General features: G+C 43.2%; 1 protein-coding gene across 4 annotated transcripts in view; it reads right to left on the bottom strand.

Moving 5' to 3' along the window:
* The window catches only part of PLEKHM3 (pleckstrin homology domain containing M3), a 202224-nt gene that overhangs the window by 50652 nt on the left and 133168 nt on the right, over positions 1 to 18404 (bottom strand). Inside the window, exon 7 of one of the 4 annotated variants that reach the window (XM_040984567.1) lies at positions 2337 to 2424. The exons of the other annotated variants lie outside the window; for them this stretch is intronic. Within the exon in view, the coding sequence (XP_040840501.1) occupies positions 2416 to 2424 (9 nt within the window). The 3' untranslated portion in view covers positions 2337 to 2415. Of the gene's footprint in view, positions 1 to 2336; positions 2425 to 18404 lie in introns of those variants that run through there. 4 annotated transcript variants of the gene reach the window in all.

Here is an 18404-nt window from a genome sequence, read left to right on the forward strand (position 1 = left end):
AACTAGACTGAGATGTCTACTCTCTGCACATCTATTCAACGATGCATGGAGAGTTCTAAGTTAGGGCAATCAGGGTGAAAAAGAAGTGAAAAATTTCAAATTGGAGAGGAAGAAGTAAAACTAGCTGTATTCTTAGATGACAAGGTCTGATATACAGGAAAGTTGGAAACATTTTACTGACATGAGACACAGGAAAATAACTTTTAAATATATTTTGAACAAGGCTTTGTAATTATATCCATGTATATTGCTTCTACTTGAAAGATTTTATGACTAACATCATCTAGTTCAGTTACAGAAAAACTTACTAAGAATCACACACTCCTAGAAAGCTAAAAGGTAGTGTTACTGCAAGAAAAAGAAACATGAACACAGAGGCATCTACTCGAGGAGACTTCAAAAGGAGTTTAAAGCTAATTTAATGCAAAAAAAATTTTTTTTTAAATTCTTGCAGTTTTCTCCATAATACATATTTCCATGAATTTTTGGAAGAACCTCTTGTGCACATATTGATAGGAAATCAGTTTCTCTTATCTACTAAATACATTCAATACTATTTCAAAATAGATTGAAACGTTTCAACAGTATCAATATGGAGGATGCCAAGTTATTCCCCTGCCTGGGAGCACACATAGTTCAGTCTGGTGCTGCTTCCTGCAGCTCTTCTGAGTCATGTCTACTTTGAAGACGTCAGGCTGACAGGCTTGCTCTGTTACCCCTTGGGCTGGATCATGAACCACTCCAGATGAACAAGAGGCTAAAGTAGATTAGAAATGACCTACCACTGTTGGCTGCTCAAACTGAGGTTTGTGGGTAGACGAGGGCAAGAGCCTACATGTCTCTCCACTAAGATCCTTTAAAGCACAAGGTCATTCAAGCTTCACTTCAGCCAGTGACATCCAGTTAGTACGCAAAGGGGCCTAGGAATACTTTAGTCTAAACACTCTTTAACTAGTTTCTGCTCTCTCCTTTCAGGAACGATCCTGCCGTTTCGGGTGTGCTGACCAAACCTGACCTTGAGCTTGTCAGATCTTCCCTGGCTAATTCAGACAACCACATGTCCTGATAAACTGCTTTAAATCTTGCTGAAGTTTTGAAGTTTGCTTCTTGTTTGTGTTTTGGCCTTGTCATTGACCCTTGTAGCTCATGCCTCCCTAAACAGGGGGCATTTTGGGCTTCCTGCTCTTTCTTTTACAAATCCCATGAGCATTTCTAAAGGGCCTCTTTGTGGACCAGCTCTGAAATCCCATGCAGCATACTGTGTTCACCAAGCAAGACGAGAAGGAGCAGAGATAAAGATATAATAACTTTTTAAACTTTCCTAAATATGTGCAGCTTTAGCTGATTGGTTTTTCCAACACTTAGAAACAGCAGCCTTAATTCTAAAGAAGACAAACAAAAACTATAACGGCTTAGGTAGTTCCCATTTTGGAAATTAGGTATTCAAGTGAACTGACAATCAGTTACTTGAGATACCGCTCTTAAACGATGTTTCCTTAAGAATTAAGGTTGCAGTCCTGATAGAAGAAGTATAACTCAGAGCAACAGACATAAAAGATTTTTACAAACAGTAGCACTTTAAAACGTTGCCTAAAGAAAATGCTTGAATACAATTTAGAAAGAAAGGTTGGTAGTTTTTATTATCCTTTCTCAAGCGATCAAGACTGCGAGGCAATTGGCATTCACCGAGACCAAGGAGTGCTATTCAAGTTTTGTCTTACCCTGCACTGACATAATTTTTAACAAGTCCGCAAATTTGAATTTTGCCAAGTAAGGACACTTAAAGAAAACAAACCAAATACTCTGTCATCCATTGTTACCATCACAAAAAGGAAAAGGCGATTTCAATAGGAAGAACTGTACAGACAATAATGATTCCAGAAAAAAAAAGAAATACTTTAAGTTAAATATCCAGGTAACAATTAAGGTCTAGTGAAAACTCCCACATGTGCTACAGATTTGCAGAGGTAAGTTGGGAATCTTTGTGAAAGGAGAACCAGGGATTCCAACAAGAAGGAGAGAGAGAAAGACATAACCTAGAGATTCAAAGCCATTGCAGTCATCCGAGGCCAAAGGCACTGCTTTACAGTGAATTTCAAACAGGAAGAATTGGGACAGCGTTTCCCAGACTGCCGTCATGTGAAACACCTTCACAGTCACTGCCCTCACTGCATTCCACCTGTGTTATTATTTATTTAATGCTTTAGTTGAGTCATTTGTGTATTTAAACATGTCTATTTAAAATGAAAGCCTTATATGAACACCATAAATGGAAAACTAGTACCCACTGCTATAAAATCAAGCTAACACAGTTGCCAGAAGGCCCTGAGCCTGCAGCCAACTCTGTTGAAAAGGGAGATTAGTAGGTGTTAGATTTGGTTCAAGTCACAGCCGCAGAATGTAACTTTTTTTTTTTCATTTAACCTAAAGGACAAAAAGAGAAATGAAAGGAATAATTTTCTCATTACATAATTCAATGCTAACTTAAGCCATATTTGTATACTGCCAAAAATGATCTGTTGTACCAACTAATAAATGTTTGGTAGGCATCAGAGTTATCCTTAAGAATACTGGTCAAAACACCCTCTTCTGAGTTCAAATTCTGACATTTCCATGTATTCAATGACCTTGGACAATCCATCCCCCTTCTCTGCCTAAAGTTTTTGTCTGTGAAATGAGACTGTCAGGATCCACTTTACAGGTTGGGTTGGGGATCAAAAGAACAGACACATGTAAAGCACTTAGCAGGTGGCAAGCATTTGGTGCAGTGGCTAGACGCTGCTCGGAATGCCCACACTCCATGTTGGGTGCTTGGGTCTGAGTTCCAGCTTTGCTTCTGATTCTAGCCTTACACTCCGGGGCAGCAGGTGTTGTGTTAGGTAGCTGGGTTCATGCCCACCACGTGGGAGATCCAACTTATTTCCTAGCTATTGGTTTCAGCAGTCCAGTCCAGTCCAGCTCAGCCCAGCCCAGCCCAGCCCAGCCCAGCCCAGCCCAGCCCTGGTTGTTGTGGACATTTGCAGAGTGAATCAGCAGGTGAGAGAGCTCTTTCTCCATCTCTCTATTTTTCAGATGAGTAAAATAATCATTTAAAAATGAACAGAACTGGCACATATTAAGAGGTCAAAAATATTTGCCACACTTTGGGAAACATCAAATTAGGACATTGGACTTGGTCTATATCAGACATAATATTGCAAAACATTTCTAGAAAGAACATAGAGCAAGGGAATAAGAATGACAATTCATTTGCTCATTTAAATGAAAATGAGTAACTTACCACATAATTGCATTTAAGGTGACTTACTGCTCATGCCTCATTTACCTGATTAACAGTGAGTCTAAATAATAATGTTTTTTCCCCTAAGGCATTGTACACATTGCTTTTGACATAAAAATGTCACACCACAGAGAAAAGCTTTTAGGATCTTGACTGTAAGTCACTATGTAGGTAAACAAGGCTGTCCAACAACAGTTTTTAAATGATGAGATCAGTGTCTCATCTACTTAGTGTAAACAGCAGAATTAATGTAGGATTTAATCCTCAGAGTGGTTACACATGTTATAATTTAATTCATATTATGAAATACAGTAAGGGAGGACTTACTTCTCAGGACCTCACCAAACAAAATGCTAACATCAAAAAGCAGAGTTCCAGGGGGCTCCTGAGATGGATTAGCTGGTTCTGAACAAGAAAGACATATATTAACGTATCCTAAGCTGTTGCCTGTCATGTGTCTCATCCCTTTTGTTCTTGGGACTATATTTAGTACAGAGAACAGTGCCGCCAGAGCAGCCATGTAGAAAGAGAGGGTATTAATTCAGTGGGACTTGGTCAAGGTTAGGGCAGGAGATAGCGGACAAGTGCATATTTGGCTTATTAAGCAAGGCAAGATCACACTAAAAGTTCATGGTGGTCTCACTTGAGGCATAACTTGACAGTAGTCTCATTTGGAGGGATTGGGACTGTAGAATAGCTGTTTTCACCAGACCCTGGCTGTGCAGTGGAGGGGCAGTTTCTTCTTCCCTATAGCATGTTTCTCCATGATACCTGTATCACTCTTTCCCCCCTCCGCCTCACTCTGGTGGTTTCTTCTGCCAGCACACGTTGAGCATTACGCTGCATCAAGGCCGCCTTCTATCACTTTCCGTACTGTGGCTCACATGCTTTTTTCATCTCTACAGACCTCTCCCCTGCAAGGTTACTTCTCACTGGAGGCCAAGTCACCAGCCTGGTGGCTCTGCTTTCACCCAGGTCCCTCAACTTTGCTGTCACATTGCACATCCAACATGAATGTTCTTCTTTAAATGACTACTCTTTCTTACTGCTTACCCCTCATGTAGTGTCAGGTCAAGGCCATCTTTTTTTTTTTTTTTGTAATAACTCCTTTACTCTACTCCTATTATCTCTTTAAGCAACACAGTTTTTTTCCACATCCTGAAACAAATTTCATTCTACTTACTCCCTCACTACATCAGCCACATCTTTCCATTCATCTTTGTACCTTTGCTACAGGAACTATTTCTCTTGCAAAGCTAAGCTTGAGTACTTCAGGATACCAAAAAGAGCGGAAGAAATTCAAATGTAATGCAGTAAACTCCTTTTCCCCATCCATCACTGCATTTGCACAAAGAGTGCCACACACTGGAGTATCTTAAACTTAACCATGAGCAGTGGTTCCAGTCTTAGTGAGTTCTACCCTCCACCCATAACTGGTTTCCATGTTCTAGCGTAAGAGAATTTTTTTTTAATTCTTCATTTTTCACTATACAGTTCCTTAGGCTTGGGGATTTCCCCTTCCACCCTCTTCCACCCCTACTCCTCCAATGTTTTCCCCTATATTGTACTAACAGTATGGCCCTTCAACAACAGTCACTAGTCCATTATTCATCTATTTAAGTGTATCCTGGCATTGTAGGTATAGAGAATGGTATAAAGTCCAGCATTTTCGTGTCAAGTTATATTTAACAGTTTCATTGGGAGTCTATCTTTTATTCAGACGTAGAGATTCATATTATATCTCTACTTTTTTGGAAGTGTCCAATTACTTTGTAGTGATCTGAATGGGTCACATATAAAAGTAAAAAGGTGTCCTGGAAGTGTTACTTTGTCTCGCAAATAAGGAGAAACATCTTCATACACCCGTCATGAGGAGTTTCAGGTGCTAGGGAAGTGGGTACACAAACAAGGCCTTGGCTTTGATGAAGACACAACTTCCTATTTAAAGGTCAAATATTTAAAGGCCAGGCAAAATGACTCCAGTCAACATGGGTCAAGGAAACCAGGTTAAAACCATCCTACTAAAGAGCAGGGGACCAACTCCTTGACTGACAGGCCCTTATGGTAACAAAGGTCTCATGATCCTGAAGATACACACTTGAGAATGGGCAGGTTTTTTTTTTTTTTAAACACACACGGGCATGTGTACACACACACACACACACACACACCCCTAACCCAACCCAAAAGATAATGGGAATCATCTGTTCTGTTCTCATGTACAAACCTATAATTTATGGAAAGATGGGAAAGAGAAAGTCCCTTAGGAGCCTTAGCCAAGTTTTGTGGTGAAAACTCAACTGTACTCAAAGCTCAGACTGGAAGAGGTGGGGGTGGAGGGAACAAAAAGCCACAGGAAAAATAACACGTCTTGAGGCAGAGAGCTCTCTTTTCCTCCCCCTTCCAATGCCATTTCTTGGCCAAGTTGCTTTCCTCCCTCCCTCCTGCTATCCCTCAGCCTTCTCCAATCACAGGTTACTAATTTTTTCTTTATTTTTATTTGCTTTTTAGAATTGGAAACTGACTATTGTACCCATAATCCCAGTCACAAGATGACAGAAGTACAAATTGTAGGGTTTCCAAGGAGACAGGTAGTTAAGTACAAGTGAGAATCCAAGTTAATACAATGGGGTTTCCAAGGATTTTTTAACTATGGAAATACAAAACTTAAATACAAGGCAATATATATAATGCATATATATCATGATACATATCTGCAAATATATTTGTGTATATTTACATATAAACTAATTTGCTACTAAAAACACATCCTATAGGACCTAAAAATAGAAAAGGTCAACATTTAGTATGCCATGGTGATAATGATATCACCTCACTAAACTTGGATTTTGAATTTCTATATTCAGATTTCTCTATGTCATGATAACTAAGCATTTTTTGGTCTATTTGCTTCTGCTGTTCCTACTGTACTATACAGTCACATAACGTGACAATATTGTCTTTAAAGGCCATGACTACCAAAGAAAATAACTATTACTTTATATTTTATAAAACCCATCCTCAAGTGACTTCTGCTTGGTGGCTTGAAAAAGCATTTTTACTACATTTAATTATTGACTAACATACTTCAATAAAATTTCAGTATATATTTTATTAGCCTCCTTATCAGTCACGGGAAGTAAATCATTATCCATGTCAGAAAGAGAACAAGTGAAGGCACCTAAACTAGATAAGAATGATGGTAGTGATAGTGAAAACAGGATGGGAAATCAAGCCAAGCTGGCCTTGTTGGGAATCCCCTCTCCACCCCTCAGGTCATTCCCAATGTCAGTGAAGGTGCTCTTCTACTCATCAGGGTAGCTTTTTAAATTGCTGCTCAAAACAAAGAAAAAAATAGGTAAAGCAAGAATCTGATCACAGGAGATCTGAGAAAGGCACATTAAAATGCTGTAAATCAAATGAACCTTGGCAATATTATATGAGGGCATTTCAACAATAGTACTAACAATGCAGTCTCTTGGTGTCACCTATTCTAAGCACTTGACATATCTGCTCTTCACTCTCGCACACCGGAGAGACAGTTGATAACCCTAGTTTTACAGAGAAGAAAATGGAGGAGTAAAATGTACTCATGGTTACTCATCAGGTAAAGAATGCAGCTGAGGTTCAAACCCAGGCTGTCTGGCTGCAGCCTATACCCTCAACTGTTACCTTAAACTGCCTTTCAAATGGCAAGCTGAAGCTAACTCGCACATGAGGTTATTTAAAACTTGATTTGGAAGTGAAGTTTTACTTGATCTCAGAGCCAAAGCCAATAAACAACAAACAAAAATCTATAAAGTTCTAAGGAAAAGTAATAAATGTGAAGACAAATATTCACTTCTGCAAGAACACAGCTTGAGGGTCCAGCACAACAGCATAGTGGCTGAAGTCCTCGCCTTGCATGCACTGGGATCCCATGTGGATGTTGGTCTAATCCTGGTTGCTCTACTTTCCATCCAACTCAATGCTTGTGGCCTGCGAAAGCAGTAGCGGATGGCTCAAAGCCTTGGGACCCTGCACCCATGTAGGAGACCTGGAAGAAGCTCCTGACTCCTGGCTTTGGATCAACTCAACTTAGGCTGTTGCAGTGAGTTGGAGAGTGAACCAGCAGATGGAAGATGCTTCTGTCTCTCCTTCTCTCTGTAAATCTTTCCAATAAAAATAAAATAAATCTTAAAAAACAAAAACAAAACACACAGCTAGAATGAATAGACAGCAGCCTTTGAGTTCATTCTTCTCTTACCCTTCCTTCCCCAAGCTGAGTCATTCGTCCACCCCTGGTTTACTGGGCACTTCTTCCTGCTCAGGTCTGTTCTCAGCAGTGGTGTCCAGGAGAGATAAGATACAAGAATGGCATTCCAGGTTGAATCTTTCACATACGGATTATTTTTAAATGCACTTGCAAGCCAGCCTAAGAATTAAGTCTGTCAAGTGGTATTTTATTTTGGGAAGGCATAACACAGTCTGGGAAAGAATCACCAAGTTGTATCCTCTTGTGCTCCCAGCCTGGGGCCTGCTGGGCAGGCTGCTATAGACCCTGGTTTGACAGGCTCACAATTTCCTCCCAGATTTCTCTCCTTTCAGCTCAGCGCAATCTTGTAGCCTACGTATACCCAGAATGCATGTTTGTCTCATATATATTTTGAAGTTACTACTTCATAGCGCATGGTACTAGCACTTCACACTCTTGAGCAGCCTTGAAAGGTCCTAAGCCACATAGCCCATTTATGTCACACAGATGTTGGTACCCTCCTGAAGCTCTGGAAACCATTTTTATAAAGGGAATTCTTATTGTGATAGTGTTAGTAAGATAAAATTGAGCACTGTATCCAGTTTTAGGTGTATCTCATATTCATTTGTTCCTTCCTCATGATTACTCGTCTGAGTATTGCTGCTTCTCTTCCAGTGTTAACTATTCCATGGGTAACAAAACCTCAGTTCTGACAATATGCTGGTTCTCTGAGCTAGTACGCTGGACATGTGAGTTTGTCTGAAAGACTTTAGCTTTCTCAGGCTGAGGTCATTTCACCCTATGCACCCCCTGCCCTCTGCAATCTTGAAGGGTTCAGAAGCCAGCTCAGACATCTGAAGTTGCTTCGCCTCCCTCATCCTAAGCAGCTGAATCAACTTCTTTCCCCACCCCTTTCATTATCCCATTCCATCCACCCCATGGCCATCGGTGGGGTGGAGACTCATCACTTAAAATGTGCTGAAGAAAAACCCAGAAGCAAGCAACTAGAATAACTTGCTCCTGCTAACAAAACAAACCAGAAAACATAGGAGGGGCCAAGACCTCACAGTCGCTGAGTTCCAAATCCTTCCTTATCCCAAGGAGACAGACTGCCTGCCTCTCTATTCTAAGCTCGGGCAATGTGGCTTAAGCAAACTCACAGACGGAATTCAAGCCTCAAGATCCATTTTCAGCTGCTATCAGCTACCCATGGGCCTTTTTATCCTTACTCCATCTTGCCCAGGCAACGTAAAAACTTGCGTAAAGACCATTCCATGTCTCTCTTCGAAAGGACTTGAACGCCCTCATGAACTAACTCCTGGCTGGAATCTCCGGTCCCATGGAAATAGAGAAAGCAGCAGCCAGTTGGAAAACAAAAAAAGGGTTGTTATCTCTCAGTTAAATTAAACTCAGATTTGCTTAATATCCTAGCCAACTTATGCCACAACTATTTTGGCCCTTTCTACCACCCCAAAGCCTCTGCAGCCAAATGTACCATTGTGCTGCTGTTTGACAGTGAGTGCCAGTAGGTCTCTGGGCCAGAGCCAAGTAACACCCTTTCTTCTTCGGGTTTTCGGGTGGCAGGGGAGGGCTGCTAATTCCTTCTGTGACCACGGACTAAGAGCTCAGTGGTCACCAATTTGGAAAATTATATACACACCTAAAATGTCAGCTGCATCACAGATTTGCTCTCTTATCCTTCCAGGGGCTGATGGCAACTCTAGACGGGTTGGATTTTCTGACCACATTCTGTGGGAGGGATGCGAGCAGGGCTGCAGGCACGAGGGATGCTGAGTGGGATCCTCATTGATAAGTATGTGTACCAATGATTCAAACCCATGCGAAGGCAGGCCCCTAAAAGGAGTCATGGTTATGAAAACATACACACAGACAAAAGGCGAGGGAAAGAATGAGTAGGGGAGTGAGAAATTCTACCCCACTGGGAATAACAGCTAAACACAGTGACACATAAACACAGTGACCCAGGTCGGCCATGGCTATACATAAACAAGGTATTAACTCCCATTTTTAAAATAAAGAAACAAAAAGCAAATTCATGGTGTCACAAATACCTATGTGATTAGCCTCGTTCTCTTTTGGGCTTCAGGATATTCTGCAGATTATCTTTAGTTCCATAATCTTACTGCTTTTGGTGACTCCAGATCATTTGTTTGCACAGAATGGAAATGTTTTTACTGCCATGGCATTGGCTGAAACTGACCTATTAGTTGTTTTAGGGGTTACCATCTAGGAGTGCCTTGGCAGGAAAGTCGGCCATCATCCCAGCTTCCATATGGAGTCTCTCTGGGCTTTGGGTCCGTGACCATGTGTGCCACTGGTGCTTTGGGCTTGTGTTGGTATGCCAGTGTACTTCTCTTCCCCTCTTTGTTTTATTATTTCTTCCTTCTGCCCAAGGAAAAAGATGTGGTTGAACTTCAGCCCTATAGACAGGAGGATCTGGAAACACTTTGCCTCTTGAAATAGAGACTGTTGGTGCTGGAAGGGAACAGTCTAACGTGAAGGAATTCAGAATGTATGCCTGTGGCCCTAGTGACAGTATTCCTCCCATTGCACCAGCTACTGTTGGTATTATTGGTTCTTATGTGTGTGTGTGTGTGTGTTTTCTTTTAAAATAATTACTCATTGGTAAGGTAGAGTTACATACAGAAAGGAAAAGATATATAGAGAGAGCCTTCACAACTGCTGGCTCACTTTTCAAATGGCTACAATGGCCAGGGCTGGGCAAGAAACAAACAAACAAACAAACAAACAAACAAAAAACAACCCAGGGATGTGGAACTCCATCAAGGTCTGATGCATGGGTGCAAGGCTCCACAGATGTGGCGCATTTTCTGTTGCTTTCCCAGATGCATTAGCTACAAAGAGTATTGGAAGTGGAGCAATGCTGATGCTGGCATTACAGATGATGGTTTAATCCACTTTGCTGCCACATTAGTCCTGTGTGTGTATGTGTCTGTTTAAATTTTTTTTAACATTTATTTTATTTTACTTTAAAGATTTATTCATTTTTATTGCAGAGTCATATATACAGAGAGGAGGAGAGACTTTCGTCTGTTGATTCACTCCGTAGTGTGTGCAATGGCTGGAGCTGAGCCGATCTGAAGCCAGGAGCTTATTTCAGGACTCCTATGCAGGTACTGGGTTCCAAGGTTTTGGGTTATTCTCTACCACTTTCCCAGACCACAAGCAGGGAGCTGGATTGGAAGTGGAACAGTTGGGACATGAACTGGTGCCCATATGGGATCCTGGCACAAACAAAGTAAGGATTTAGCCACTAGTCTATCATGCCAAGCCCTTAAAATTTTCGAGTTATTTTTATCTATTTGAAAGGCACAGTGACAGAGGCAGAAGGAAGAGAGAGACACTTTCCATTCACTGGTTCACTCCATGACTGTCTGTCAAGTTCAGGAGGCCAGAATTTGCCCAGATCTACCACATGGGTAACAGGGGGCCAAGCACTTGGGCCATCTCTACTGCCTTCAAGGTTGTGTTAGCAGGAAACTAGACTGGAAGGGAAGCAACAGGGACTAGAACCAGTACTCCAGTAGAGGATATGGGCATCTCAAGTTGGAGCTTAGCCTGCTGTGCTATACTGCCTGTCTCTTCTTTGTTTCTGATAAGTCTAAAACATCTCCTACAAAATTGAGAAAGAACAAAGCAAAACAGGTTGTGTGCAAGAATAAGACAGTCTGGGCTTGAATGTCAGCTCTTCACTCTAGCTAGATGGCTTGTGGGGCAGGTTAATGTCATTGGAAAAAATGTAGATAATAATAGTGCCTATCTCCAAGAGCTGTTGTAAGGATTAAATGAGATAATCCGTGTCGATTTAGGAGAGCGGCTGGCCTGAAGTCAGCACTCAATTGTAACAGTAAGTAACATTTCTTGAGCATATCATAAAAAGGAGCTATTATTAATCTGATTATTTTGTACAACCTTCTCATTTTACAGACAAAGATTTTAAGCACCCGTGGTATTATGTGACTTGGTAAAGGATAGAATGTTGCCATCCTACGTCATGGGTTTCTGGCCAACTCAGCGTTATGAAAAGAGTGAAATGAGCAGGTCCCGTACCATCAGTGGTTCTGAGCCTCTGCAACTCATGCAGGGAGTGAGCAGGCTGAGAATCGTGGCCAGCTCCAGCTCCTGCCTGTCTGCCGGGTGAGCAGTCCCTGTTCCCAGCAGGCAGCAGCACTGAAGGCACAAAGAGGTAAAACTCAAATCAGTAGTTTTATTGCCTGCCATTGCCTTGCCTACTTTCTCTCTCTGCACCCTTGACCTCTGCTCTAGCCACTCCTCTCTTTCTCCTAACCTTCTTTTTTCTTCAGTTCCAAACTTATTTTTGCTCCCATTGTCCTTTATATCACGCGTTGTTAAATTGTTAAATAGCTTCACCTCTTGCACTGAGCTGCAACAGGTTCTCTGCTGTCAACCCGTCGTCCTTCACCTGATGTCACCTGGTTGATGTCACCTGTTCAGTAGGAAATGCACTAGATAGTATGCTACCTTTGGAATACGTTTATTAGCCAGTTTTTGTGTGTTGAACATTATTTTACCTGTTTTGGGTCCAGTACAGTAACCTAGTGGCTGAAGTCCTCACCTGGCATGTGCCAAGATCTCATGTGGGCACTGGTTCACATCTTAATTGTTCTACTTCCCTCACAGCTCCCTGCTCGTGGCCTGGGAGGGTGGTGGAGGACAGCCTAGGGCCTTGGGACCCTTTACCCACGTGGAGACTTACAGGAGGCTCCTGGCTCCTGGCTTTGGATTGCCTCAGCTCTGGCTGTTGCGGCCACTTAGGGAGTGAACCAGTGGATGGAGGATCTTTTTCTCTGTCCTTCATTCTCTCTGTAAATCTGACTTTCCAACAAAAATAATAGATCTTAAAAAAAAAAAAAGGAAAAAAAAGACATGTTTTAAAGCAGCATACATTTCACTTACTTCTATAATCTGTCCTTCAGATCACACAGGCTACTTCCAAAAGTTTACGGCAAGGGCGTTAGGCATAATTTAGTACACTACTTGGGATGTCCATTTCCTGTGCTGGAGTTCCTGGGTTTGAGTTGTGGCTCAACTCCTGGTTGTAGCTTCTTGCTGCTGAGCACCCTGGGAAGCAACATTGATGGCTCTGGTGGTTGGGCCCTTGCCATCCACGTGGGAGAACTAGAGAATTCCTGGCTCCTGTCTTAAGTCTGGCACAGCCCTTTCTCTTATGGGTATCTGAGGAGTGAACCAGCAGAGGGAAGGCTCTTTATACGTGTCTGTTTCTCCCACTCAAATAATTTTTTTTTCAAATTTTTATTTTGGTGCCCTTTTTGAAATCTATGCATTATTTTTATATGATATGCGTTTTATATATCTTTTAAAGATCACTTCTATGTGTGAATATGCTGACAACTGGCATCTAATGACAAAAAATTATGGCAGTCTTGCTGGGTGCTGGGGCCTTGAGTCAGAGATCTGACTCTTGCTCCAGGTTTCCTGGTGCGCCCAGAAGCCTGGTGGCTTTCAGAAAATTGGCTGGGAATTCCCAGAAAGTAGATACGCTTGGAGAATACAGCAGTCACTTCTCTCCTTTTTTTTTTTGTAGATTTATTTTATTTTTATTGGAAAGTCAGGTATACAGAGAGGAGGAGAGACAGAGGGGACGATTCTTCCATGTGATGATTCACTCCCCAAGTGACCACAACGGCTGGTGCTGTGCCTATCTGAAGCCAGGAGCCAGGAACTTCTTCCGGTGCAGGTGCAGGGTCCCAAGGCTTTGAGCCATCCTGGTCGCAGTCACTTCTCAAGGATCATAAAATCCTGGCATAATGCCCTCAGCTATAAGAGGCTGTAAAGATTGTTTAGCCCAACCTTCTCAGTTAACAATAAATGAGGAAATTCAGGATCTGAGAAGTAAACAAGGCTTTGCTGTCCAAATATATGCTTATGGTCATCTTCTTGGGAATAGATACAATGGAAAGCCAAAGCCAGAGAAATAAGTCATCTGAACAGGATGCTCTTTGTGAAATTGTCATTTAAAGATGATGTACATCTCTAACTGTGGTTAACTGTGGTCAAAATAATCCTTATCGATGTTAAGTTAAACATCGATTTTAAAAGAAAGAGAAAGAATCTCAGCTTTTACAGAGTGATAGAGACAGGAGTATTTTCAGAGGGTAGCTGGGTTTCCACTTCTGACGAATACTTAATGGAATACATGCATTCAGGGAGATCCATGGAATTGAAACACAATTCAACATCAGTTAATTCTGAGAGTAAAGGCCCTTCAGTCCAGCTCCCTTCCACCTCAATGTTAAAGGAAGCTAGAAAGCCAATTACATTCCCAGCAGGGCCTCTCCCCTACTGCAAGGGAAGAATGTGCTGCAAATTCTATGTGTGCTTTACAAGCCAGTAAAACTATAATTGCAGGTGGGAAGGAACATGGCTTCTCTTTGTTTCTGCCAACATTTCAGTCTGGGAAGCAGCTCCTTTCTAAAGCTGCAGGAAGAGCACAGACTCTACGGTTTTTCTTAAGTGTTAACATGCATATCTATGACTACAAATTTATGGAAAAATGCTGTTTGTTAACATTGAAACGGTGTCTGTACAATCCACTGGAAGAAGATGCCTTCTCCAAAGACACAGGTGCAGAAAGCAGGTGCTGTTTTAAATGAGCCAGAAGCACCTTCTGGGGCTGGTGTGGCGCTTAGGGAGGTGCGGTCGCTGTTTCTGATGCCCACATCCCACACTGCAACGCAGGTTTTTGAGTCCCTGGCTGCTCTGTTTTTCATTCAGCTTCCTGATAACAAGCCTGGGAAAGCAGTGGATGACAGCCCAAGTACTCGGGCCACTACCACCCATGTGGAAAACCCATATGGAGTTGCTGGCTCCTGACAGTAGATGGAGGATACCCCTCTGTCCCTTTCCATTCCCTCTCCCACCTCCCTCTCTCCTTCTCTGTCACTCTGCCTTTCAAACAAATCAATCTTGACACCAACTTTCTGGGGGGCAAACTCTGCAGACTTCTTAGCAAGAGCAAGGAAAGGTGGCACAGCTCTCTGACTCACTCTAGGCTTGTCCGTGGGAAAGCTTGAGGGGGTTGAGGGTCTCCAGGTGTATCTCTCCCCCTCAAAGCCTGCCCTGGGGAGGTCTGGCCTACGACCACCCTGCAAGCAAGAGAGTCAGCTGCTCAGGGTTTTCCTGCTTTCCCTCTGCAAGGGCCACTCCCTTTGGTGAATGTGCAGTTGTGGCTGCAGCAGGTTCCTGTGGCCTACATTCCCCTAACAGAATTTGGCCACGTAGCACACATTCCTTCTGAAGACAGCTGCAGCCTTGTGTCCACGGACCCAGTGTCTTTGTGATGCTGCAGCCTCGTCCAGGGAGCCACTGATGGAGTCTGCACGTTATGGCCGCTCTAACACCAGTACCTGTTTGTTAGCCAAGCTCATATCTCTAGGGATTTTATACGTTACGCCACACAACACTCTTGCAGGCTAGTATATCATCTCCATTTCAGAGATGCTGTGCCTGAGGCATGAAAAAAAGTGACTTACCCAGAGTCATCTGGTACATGTAGGGTGAGCTGGCATTTGAAGGCAGGCAAACAATCCCCAAAGCCCCAGTGGAGCTCCCGTGCTCACTGCAGCGAACAGCCCCTCTGCGTTGCCCCATGGCAGGTATCACTGCCCTTCCAGAGACCTTTGCTCCAGGCAGAAGTTTCATCCTGCATTGGCCTCACACTGGCATGCTGGTTTCTTAAGAGCTCCTGACAGCCATCTTAATTTTGATTTCTATTTAATTTTCCACCTCACAAAGCAATGCTAGGGAAGGGAGCTTGCTGACTTTTTCAGAATATGATTTATTAACCAACAGCTCGAGGAAACACAGGGCCTCCTTGCTACCACCTGACCTTCGTCTTCAGCTTTCCTAATGTTTGCATTTCTGCCCTGACCTTGCAGAACGACCTGGGATAGCTTGCCTGCTTCCTTGTGAGGATCTGTTTTCAGGGTGCAGCTGTCAGCCTGAGCAAGTCTGTCAATTGGGATCTCAAGGGTTTGGGACGGGGTCTGCAGCCTTTTGAGGAGCAGAATTTAACACTAACCTCCAAATTCCTCCTCATAATTGAGCATTCATTAGTGTGCTGGAACAAAAGCAGGCATTCTCTATTATAAAGCAGAGGTCAAAACCAGTGGCTGTGTTTTGTTTGGCCTGCGGAGTGTTTAAATATTGAGAAATTTCACATAAAAATACGGATTTCCGGTTTCTCTTGGAAAATGGGAAGAGCTGCTGAGTGTGGGGCTAGCTAGCAGCAGCTACCCCCTTTGGAAGCAGAGGATGTCTTTGGGGTCACTGACACAACCTGAACTCTGACCTCCAGACTGCTTTGGGCACACACACTCCTGGCCTGTCTCTGCAGGCATACCAAGCAACACAGCTCTGTTTCAAAGCTACAAGTCACTTCCCTGAAACCTGTGAGGCTGCACCCCTCTTGGATCTGCCACCCCAGCACAGGATGGAGGGCAGTGTCCCTCCTGTATCTAGCACCCACTGCAAGTGCTGACATATGATCCAAGTTTACCACCGTCTGCAGGGATGGAGACTTCATGAAGGACGCAGGCGCACTTCTGGTTGACAGAAACCCACTGAGCAGCTACAGAAGTTGGGGCTTCCTGACACATCAGCAGTTTCTTCAGTGACTGATGTTGCTCCCTGTACCTGATCTGTAATGCTCCAAAGATCTTTCCTGCTCTTACAAGTCACTTCAGATTTTGTTTAAAATTAAAGGAGCCAGTGCTGCTGATAGCTCATTAAGACTTTGTTAGAGATTACAATAAAACAATAAACAGAAATGGAAAACTGTCCCAGTCACACTTCCAGGTTTCTTCAGCAACACTGAAGGTGACACTGTTGAAATCTGCAAGTTCCAAAAGGAGCTGGAACTGCAGGTCCCTGTCTCAGTAACAGTGTCAGCTAAGACACACGCGCTACTGTTGTCTTGTGCGGCTGTTAGACTTGCTGGTTTCATCTCCCGGCAATCTCTAAGTGGCTGTACTATATAACACGCCTAAACTGTCTTTTTTTCTTTTTTAAAAAAAGATTTGTTCATTTTTGTTAGAAAGTCAGCTTACAGAGAGAAGGAGAGAACATATAGTAAGATCTTCTGCCTGCTGATTCACTCCCTAAGAGGCTGCAATGGCTGGAGCTTACATGATCCAAAGCCAGGAGCTGGGAACTTCTTTCAGATCTCTTCAGGGTCCCAAGGCTTTGGGCCATCCTCCACTGCTTTCCCAGGCCACAAGCAAGGAGTTGGATGGAAAACAGAGCTGCTGGGATTAGAACTGGTGTCCATATGGGATCCCGGCACATGTAAGGTGAGGATTTTAGCTACTAGGCTATCGTTCCAGGCCCCAAAACTGTCTTAACCCTCAACATGTGTCAGGCCATGGCCTTAATATCCTCTGGCCCCTTGAAGAAACCACAGCAAACACGGTGGGGTGGTTGGCCTGAGGCACCACGGGAAATAATCCCATTGGACACCACTGTGTTGAAAGAAAGCATGAGTTGTCTTGTACTGGGAGTTCTAAGCATAGGGAAAGTATGGGATTTTAACACTACGCAGTCCCTTTCTGAGCAAATGGGCCTTTTCAATTTCAGAGCTAATGTACCTCCTAGCACACAGTATGGGCTTAATAAATGTTTGATGAATGAATGAATAAATAAACAGAGGAAACACTTAGCCTGGAATTCGGTGGCAGAGAGATGCAGTCACGGTTCAGGTGCACAAGTGAGAGGGAAAGACTAAAACTCTTACTCCTCACCCAAAGCAGCTCTGTGTCCATCATGGAACATCTCATTTCTGACAGATGTGAAATGATGTTATCCATCACAGTCACTCCATGAACGTTTTGTAGGGACAATTTGTCAAAATAAGCCTGGGGCAGGCAGACAGAATTCTCTTTAGCTGTGTCAGTAATGAAAACTTTCTTCTGCTTGCCTCCGTGACAGGAACACCATGGATTAGGTCATGGGAGGTCTGAGGCCAAGCAACCCCAAAAGTTTTGGCTTATGTTTATTGGCCCCACAAATTAATTTATAATCACAGCTTCTAAGCTTTCCACAACAGTCAAATTACTATTGCTGCAAAACAAATGACCCCATTACATAGGGGTGTAAAGTAATTGTTTTATTATGCTCACAGCTTCTGTAGGTCAGGCATTGAGACAGGACACAGTGCAGTCACCTGTGTGGCCTCAGCTGGGAAGACTAAAGACTAGGAGCTGGGATCATTTTGAGATCTGCACCCACATGTCTGGTGGTCGATGCTGGCTGTCACCTATGCGTCAGCTGGGGTATCAGCCAGAATGACAATACGTGGCTCATTTGTGGTCTTATGTGGGCTTCCTCAACATGGCAGCTGCATTCTGAGAGTGAGCGTCCCCAGAGTTCCAGGTAGAAGCTTCCATGACCTCACCGTAGAGATCACATGGCATCATGTCTATGGCTAGGGCCCTCACAAATTAAAAAAAGGCAAATACAGATTTTGCCTTTCAAAGGGAAGAGTGTTAGTCACAGCATGAGCAGGGCACATAGGGTGGGAGATATAATATTGTCGTGGTCATCTTTGTAAATGGTAATCTTCGTATGTATTAGTTGTGTTATACCCCAGGTACACTGTGTTCAACTCCATTGACTTAAAAAAATTGCTTATATGCCTCTCTCCTTGGACTTTCAACCAAAGCCAGAACTCTCTTGGGTTTCCCATGTGGGCCCACAAGCTTAGGTCATCCTCTGCTGCTTTCCCAGGCACATTAGTGGAGAACTGGACTGCAGGTAGAGATGCCAGGACTCACAATGGTGTTCCAATAGGGAAGATGGCATCGTAAATGG

The sequence above is a fragment of the Ochotona curzoniae genome, unplaced genomic scaffold (assembly GCF_017591425.1).
Source record: "Ochotona curzoniae isolate NIBS_2020 unplaced genomic scaffold, NIBS_Ocur_1.0 contig_4148, whole genome shotgun sequence".
In the NCBI taxonomy this organism is placed as follows: Eukaryota; Metazoa; Chordata; class Mammalia; order Lagomorpha; family Ochotonidae; genus Ochotona; species Ochotona curzoniae.